We start from the raw sequence: 8,535 nt of genomic DNA, 5'->3' as shown, positions 1-8,535 counted from the left end.
TAACTAAGAACTTGCTTCTTTGACGATCAGGAGCTCTTAGCAGCCAATTCCTGCATAATTGGGTGGGATGAGGAATCAGGCTCAGAACCTAAGGCTGTAAGGTGGCCTTTTATTTTATTTTCGAAGTAAATAATGATAGTTTGTGTTTGGACGTCAAAGATGTAAATAAATCAAAAAAAATTTGTGGCCTTCGGGATTTTGAAAACAGCGATGACAATTTTAGTGAGTAAATACACGAGGAAAAAAAAGAAAAGAACAGAAAATCTCCTGAAATTTATGGTATTTCAAATTTACATGTTAAGTAGAAATCTCTCTGTATTGGCATATGCTTGTTGAATACATGATCTTTGACTTTAAGACTATCTGAATATGAAAATATCCAAGTAATCCATAACAAGCTCAGTCAAATAATTTAATTAATAGGGTAAAGTTTCACACGAAGGTAATATACAACATCAAATACCCATTCCTCACCTGATAGCATCGATTGAGTCTAGCGCCCATTCTTCATAACACCAATTCCACACTATATATACCAGCAAAAGACAACATGCAACAAAACAATCAAGAACTAAAAAAAGCAAAAAAAAAACAAAAAACAAAAAACAAATGATTTTACAGGGAGAAAAGTAAGGTGAAAAAAAAAATCCCACCAAGTAATTAATCACCCTGCTTCTTCTTCTTCTCCCCTACCGCTCCCTTCTTCTCCTTCTGCGGCTTCGCTGATCTAAGCATCGACAGGACGTCCCTCATGCTCGGCCTCTCTGCTGGATTCCGGCTGGTGCAAAGCATTGCCACCCTTAGCAGTAGCATCATCTCCTCTCTAACCTCCTTGCACCCCGTCGCCACTGCTCCGATGATGTTGGGGTCGAGCAACTCCAGTGCTGATCCTTTGTCTCCTTTGGATGCTTTCTCTCTCACCCAGTCGACGATGCTCTTTCCTTCCCCAAATTCTGCCTCGACGGCTCGTCGACCGGTGACAATCTCTAGGAGGACTACGCCGTAGCTGTATATGTCGCTCTTCTCGTCCACTCGAAGAGTGTAGGCATACTCTGTGATCACGGATTGGTAGCAAAATCAGATTAGCAATGTCAAGGGTGGATCAAAAGCATTGAAGACACCACCGCACCTAACCAGAACAGTCAACGGCTTAATGAATTATTATGATTTATCTATATATGAGTGCAAATTAAAGGACGCTTTCAACTGCATTTCAATGATGGAGAGATTCAAATTCGTCTAGATATGTCGAGGAAAGATTTTTCTTATTAACAAAAATTAACAGATTAATACCCTGGTATATACATTCAATATATATCTGTTTACTTATAATAATTTTTCTTATAGACTGCCATCGACAATATACAATATGTTGTCACTATACGATTGAAGTTACACAGGTGACACTTTTAAAAGAACTTGTAAATCCTTACCATGATTTAACATGTTTTATTCACGAATCATGATTTAAACATGTTTTATTCAACTTTTCAGAATTTACATAACATAAAAACTTTGTTAGAATTTACCTGGAGCAATGTAGCCATAGGATCCAGCAACCACAGACATAGCCTTCTCTGTGCCCGAAGCGACCAACTTAGCCACCCCAAAATCTGCCACCCTCGCCTCCATCTCCCCATCCAACAACACATTACTCCCCTTCACATCCCTATGAACAATCGCTGGCTCGCAGTCATGGTGCAGGTAACTTACGCCCTCAGCGACCCCCACCGCTATCCTGTACCTCGTCCCCCAGTCTCCCGCCATCTTACCCCCTCCCTTGGCCGGATTCTTGCGGTGGAGGAGGTCGTCGAGGCTTCCGTTCGGCATGTACTCATAGAGCAGCATTGTGGTGTCTCTGTTGTTGCAGTAGCCTAGCAATTTTACTATGTTGCGGTGCTTTACTGAGCCTAGGACTTCCACTTCTGCCAGAATTGCAGGGCGTTTCTTTTGTTTGTGCTCCTTTTGGGGTGCCCATAGTTTCTTCACCGCTATTATCTCACCACCTGTTATATATAAAATGAAAAATGAAAAATATCAACATACATATATTGCAAATAAACAGGTACATAAAAATTTGTTAACAGATAAATTAAGCTCAATGTGTTTATGTTAAGTCAGTGCATAAACATCTTATTATTTCATTTTCTTCCGGATAAAAATTTATTTGAATACTCGGTTTTTTTTGTTAATAACAAAAAAAGAAAAAGAATAAAAGAAGAATCTAAATAGAATTTGGAGGACTTTCTGCAGAGAATCTAAGATGAGCTTTGAGCGGTAGACCTAAGCGGCGGTTAGATGTAATCTATATTCAGTATATTAATATAGTAATGATTAGTTTTCTTAGTTTCCATCTAATTCTAAAATATAAATATTTTAGTCCAGACCAACCACAGTTATCAATTAAATAGTAAACGCTTCTAATTAAGAACATGATAATGCAATCGCCAAACAAAAAGTAAATACGCGTAGACTAATTTTTAAATATTTTTTGGAACCCCGCCAAAATTTAGACAAAACTTCAAATTTCAGCAGCTCGTTTCTACGCTGACCTGGCATCTCCGCTCTGTACACAGTACCAGTGGAACCCATCCCTAAAATCCAATCACTGCTCGCGACTCCAACTGCCATCACGGCGATCCAAACGATCTCCGCCGACTCCGGCCGCCTTTCTGTCTTCCTCACGCCCGAGGGACACGTGGAGCCCACCGGCGGCCCACAGAGCCCCCGATTCCCAGCGAACGATGACGGATGAAGATTGCTGAGAACCGTAGAGAAAGGAACTCGGCCGAATAATTCATTGAAAGAAACATTAAAATTCTCAAGCGTGGTGCAATTACCGAACTCCGAGGGGATCGGACCGCTGAGCTCGTTGAACGAGAGATCCACGTCGGTGATCGACGGAAGATTCGAGATCTCGACTGGAATCGGACCGGTGAGCCGGTTCCGGTCGAGTTTCAGCGTCAGAAGCTTCTGGCACTCGCCGATGTCGATCGGAATCTCGCCTCTCAACTCGTTGTCTTCGATCTCGATCCTGTAGAGATTCTCGCATCCGCCGTCGAATCTGGGGATCTCTCCGACCAATCCGCAGGAACTCGCGGAAAAGATCTGAAGACTTTTCGACCTCCAGATAGAGTTCGGCAGCGAGGTTTTTAGAGGATTTTTCGATACGTTCAAAAGCTGGAGTCGTATAGCGTCGCCGAGATCTGGAGGTAGACCGCCGGAGAAATTGTTGTCGCTGAGATCCATGAAGGTTAGATTCGGTAGCTGGCCGAATCCGGTCGGAATCACGCCGGAGATACGGTTCGATTCGATTCGCACGCGCCATAAAGAGGAGCAGTTAGCTAGATTGGGAGGTAGTGTTGAGTTGAACCGGTTCGAGAAGAGGATTAACCGGACGAGCCGGTTGCCTCTGCAGAGATCTCTAGGGATTGGACCGGTTAAAGAATTGGACGACACGTCTAATTTCTCCAATTTGGAGTTCGATCCCAAACTTGGCGGTAAACTTCCAGTCAGCGAGTTGTTCCAGAGGAGCAGAGCTTCGAGATCTGGAAGATCGCCGATCCCTCTCGGGATCTCGCCGGCGATCTCGTTGTTCATGAGGCTGATCAGCGTGAGATTCGTCAGGTTCGAGAACCCTTCAGGAATCGGACCCGAGATTCTGTTGTCGGAGAGATCAATCACCTTCAAACTCTTCAGGTTGCAGATCTCCACCGGAATCTCACCGGAGAGTCTGTTCTTGAACAAGAACAAGGATTCCAGAGCAGTGAGCTCACCGGACGTCGCTGGGATCTCACCGGAGAGATTCGCCGATGAGACATCGAGGTACTCCAGATACCTCAACCGCCCGATCACCGGCGGCAATGCGCCGTCATACGCGTTGTACCCAATCTCCAAATGCTTAAGAGCGGTAAGATTACCTATCTGCTCCGGTAACCTCCCAGAGAGCGAGTTTCCAGCTAGGTGAAGGTACCGCAAACTTGACAGCTCGCCAAGCTGGCGGCGGGAATGCGCCGGTGAAATAGCTCCCGCCGAGGTTGACGATACTGGAGATCATTAAGCTGGAGAAGAGACCGGAGGAATGGGGCCAGCGAAACTATTGCTGTAGGCGTTTAAGTGAGTGAGGTTTGTTGAGGTTGGAGATGGAATGGGGAGGGTAGAGTTGAAGTCGTTGTGGCTGATGTCGAGGAGGCGGAGGTGGCGGAGGTCGAAGAGGGAGGAGGGGAGGTCGCCGGAGAAGGAGTTGGAGCTGAGGTTGAGGAGGGTGAGGGAGGGGTATAGGAGGCGGAGCTCGGGAGGGATGGGGCCCGAGAGGTTTTGACCGGAGAGGTCGAGGGAGGTGACGAAGGAGGAGGAGGAGGAGGAGCACGTGATGCCGGACCAGGAGCAGAGGTGGCGGTCAGGCGACCATGAGGAGAGGGAGTTGAGGGGGTCGTTGAGGGAGGATTTGAGGGAGAGGAGAGCGAGGGACTGGAGAGGGAGAGAGAGGGCCGATGAGAAGAGGGAGGCGACGTTGAGAGAGAGGAGGAGGAGAGGGAAAGCCATGTCGGTGATAGCGGTGATGGTGATGGTGACGAGGGGAGAATTTAAGAGTGGGGAGAGGAGGAGGAGGAGGAGGAGGGAGGAAGTTCATGATTGGTTCAATAGGGAAGTTTCATCATGAATGTTTGAGCAGGCTTTGTATCAAGAGGTATCTCGCCCTCCTCTTTTCTTCCTGCTCTTTTCTTTTTCAAATTTTGGACGATCGGTGATTGTGCTGTTTTGACTTGTTCTTTTACTTTTGTTTTTTAGGTGCTTCTTTCTTCTGACCCAGTTTTATTAGTGGGCTTCAAATTCCTATCTATCTTTATACATATTACTGAACCTTCATGAGCAAAATAATAATAATTATTAACAACAACATTGTTCGTATGATATAAATCCTAGTTTTTCAGAAAACGTTGAACCTTCATGAATAAAACAGCTTACAGATCGTATGATGAAACATGACCCTGTCTCTAATTTCTTTAATGTAGACAGCCTTTCTTTTAATATTAATCAGGATTTCCTTATTCGTAATTAATAAACTTTAATTTCCGTGAGGATAAAGAGTAAACATATGTACACTAAATCCTAGATTCTAGAATTAACCGTCTCTGAGCCCACGGTCAGGTGTTTTTTTTTTTTTTTGTTTCTTTCAAGCGTCCTTAATGCATCTGTTTCAGGAGTTTTGGCATATATATATATATATATATATATAAGCACTGATTCATTGAATAATTAACTCCTGCAACATTCCCTTGCTTTAGAATATCTTGGGACTCGGTTTTATTGGAAAAAGAAAACTACTGAATTCAAGGGCCGTTCCTTCTTGTAGCAGATGGTATCATGGTAGCAGATGGTCGTTCGGATATTGTAAGCAGGTTTAGTACACTGGACAGTATCACATCGTTCCTTCTCTTTGCTTTATTGGGTATACAGTGGCCTGTCGCCTTGAAAATTTTATTGGCGCCGTTAGGTAGTTGTGGGCGTGGGCCGGGCCGGGCCGGTTCAGGCCCATGACTCGGCACACCAGATTTAAGGCCGGGTCGTATCCGACCCGAGCCCATCTAGGTCACAATGGGTCGAGCTTATTTTTCTAATCCCAGATCTAGAATTATGTAAAACCCCGTAAATTTAAAAATATTATGATAAATAGTAATAAATAATTTTTAATATGAATGATACTATTTTGAGGTGAATGGGTATGATAGTTGTTGATGTCTGATATCACAGTCAGTTGAAGTCGCAGAGTTGCTGGATCGTCGAGAGGTTGAACTGTCAAGAGGGGACCGCTTTCCTTCTTCGACTTTATGTCTGGTTCTCAGAGCTCGGGGTGGACGGATCACCTGCACACACAAGAATCGTGGGAGTACAGGGCTTGTTTCCCCCGTAGTGCCTCCGACGGTCAAGTCAGCTGGTGGACTAGGGTGAGGTGAAGGAAGAACGGTGCGCTCTTCTAATATGTGTCTAGAGAGTTTTCAGGTAGTAAGGAAATCCAACTTTTTTATGACGAATAGCGTATGTATTTATAGAGGATGCCAATGGCAGAATAGGTATTTAGTGAGAATGTGGTTTATGATGATGGCGAGGGGTGAGCTGGAGGCTGAGTCACCCTCTGCCCGATACGTGTCAATTGGTGAGCGATGGCAGGTCACTTCAGTGACATGGGGAATCAGCGGCCGTCGAGGCTTGTTGGCGAGTGACGTGGAGTCACTTCTGTGGTATGGGGATCCTGCAGCCGTCGAGGCTTGTCAGCGGGCGACGTGGAGTCGTAATGATGATCATAAATGGTAAAATAATACTGAGAAATAATGTTTTGAGTCGCCATCGGGGGACGTGTCGGCTGATCACTGAGTAGCAATATTTTGCTCGACTGAGTCCGCATTTTGAGTCGTCTTTGGGGAATGAAGCCGGCTCGACTAAGTCTGTTCTCAGGATAGCATATTTATAAGAAACATGGGACATCCTATAACAACAGCCAAACCATATTTGCAGATACCTTCTTCTGCTCGGCCTGAAGTGTCATCACACCTGCATCTAACAAAGTCTGGATTTTATCCTTCAAGATGTAACAAGCCTTGGTTGGATGACGCACCATCCTGTGGTATATGCAAAAGTTAGGATCATCGGTCCTTGACATTTCTTCAGTCCGCTTCACCTCTGGCAATTTGATCTTCTTCATTTTGATCAAAGATGTAAGGATGAAAACCACATGTTAATTTTTGAAATCATACTTTTTCTGAAAACGATTGTCGAAAGTATTTCCTTTCTGTTTTGCAGAAGACTTCGGGGATGGTGCTGTCTTAACAGCTAGAGTATCCTTCCCTTTTGATTGTTTCTGGGAATTATAGTTGGCTTTACCCCCTCCCTTTTTAGGTTGGGATTCCTGAGGTTCTTCAGCATTCATCCTCTTGAGCATGTTTTCTACCTGCTCTCCCTGCTAAACCAAATCTTTTCATGAACGGGCTTCAACAGCGCACATCTTAGACAAGATATTGATAGAAAGATTATTACGACACATCTCCACAAGAGTAGCTTTAGAACTTTATCACGCGAATGCAACGATCGATTTCTGAATCTCTTGATGAAATCACTGACAGACTCCGTCTTCTTCTGCTTCTCAGCCAATAGCGTGGCCATAGACAACTCAATGTCTGTTGATGTCTAATATCACACAATTTAGGGGGTTACAGTTCTGGTCTTCGCGCTGGCGGCGAATAGGGAGAGGATAAAAGATGGGGCTAACTTCTCCGACTTTATGTCCGATCCTTAGATTGGAATTCCTAATCCTTCTGCACAAACAAGAAGAAACCCGTGGGAGGGCGGGGCTCATTTCCCCTGTGGTACCTCCGACGGTCAAATCAGCTGGTGAGTTTGAGTGGGGTTTGAGGGAGAGTCACTGGGCCATTGAGGTCCTTAGAGGGTACTCTTTGAGAGTTATCAGTTCTTTTTAGCAAAGGTAAATTCAGAGCTTTTATGAAGAAGTAGTAGAAATATCCTCTCCCTTCTTTTACCTTCTTTCCCTCCTTTTATAGCCCATCGCCTCTGTGAGTTTGACCCTTGGCTTTGACAATGCATAGGAGGCGATTGAGGGGTGAGTAGACAGGCTGCTGAGTCATCCTTCTCCTTCCAGATGTCGGCTGGTGATTAGAAAGGAAGTCATTCGAGTACAGTAGAGAAATTTCTTCTCAGTATTCTGTATTTGACAGATGAGGTAGGGCAGAGGATAGGCCAGCTGTTTGGTCGTCCTTCCCCCCTCCAGATGGCGGCTGGTGACTGGAGGGAAGTTATTCGAGCACATGAGAGCATCATGGCGATCCCTGGGAAGTGACTTGTGAGTAGAATAAGCGGCATATGCACGGGATTTTTCAGAGCAGAGATCTTGATGGGACTGATCAATACTGTAGTGTTGATCGATATCTGAAAGGAGCTTAGTTGGATCTTATCCCCTTAGTCGAGGCGGGTTGATCTGTGAGTCATCATTATGATTTGCTGACCCGATAGTCGAGTGCGCTTCTGGTCGAGTGGATGGTCGAGACGTCTGCTCGAGGAGTCGTCTTGATTACGATGGACCGGTTGATCCCGCACTTCGAGTCGATAATGATGAACCTTGATCGAAAGATGACTTGTCTGCCCGGTTGGCCGATAGATTTGCCTTTGGTTGGGCTTTTGGGCCTCTAAGCTGGTTTGGACCATGACTTTTTAAGCCTATGCAGACAATCTTTCGATATCTTCATCTTTAGATGGTAAATTACCATAAAAATAGTAATCGATTTGAGATCGATTAAGTACGTATATGAGTATATATGAGTACAAACATGCATATATGCACGAAAACCTTGTTGGCATTTTTGTTTTGAAGATGTTTAACAAACAATTTACAACTAATGTTGTTTGTCTAGTGTTTGTATTTTTCTATTTATTGTAGACAAACAATGTGTTGGAGGACGGATGGAATCGAGCATTCACAATCAAATCCAATGGAGGTTGGCAGAATAGTGGAGTGAAGCAATA

The 8,535-nt window shown here is 44.5% G+C and overlaps 1 protein-coding gene across 1 annotated transcript; it reads right to left on the bottom strand.

The window, feature by feature from the left end:
• Window positions 385-4,764, bottom strand: LOC109824541 (leucine-rich repeat receptor-like protein kinase TDR). Its single transcript, XM_020391169.1, is given in 3 exon segments — window positions 385-1,052; window positions 1,530-2,006; window positions 2,553-4,764. Coding segments are annotated over 3 exon segments (2,862 nt in total). The 5' UTR covers window positions 4,546-4,764; the 3' UTR covers window positions 385-660.

Source organism: Asparagus officinalis, chromosome 1, assembly GCF_001876935.1.
Source record: "Asparagus officinalis chromosome 1, Aspof.V1, whole genome shotgun sequence".
In the NCBI taxonomy this organism is placed as follows: Eukaryota; Viridiplantae; Streptophyta; class Magnoliopsida; order Asparagales; family Asparagaceae; genus Asparagus; species Asparagus officinalis.
The sequence above is the reverse complement of the archived record's forward strand: the minus strand, read 5'-3'. Positions and strand labels throughout refer to the sequence as shown.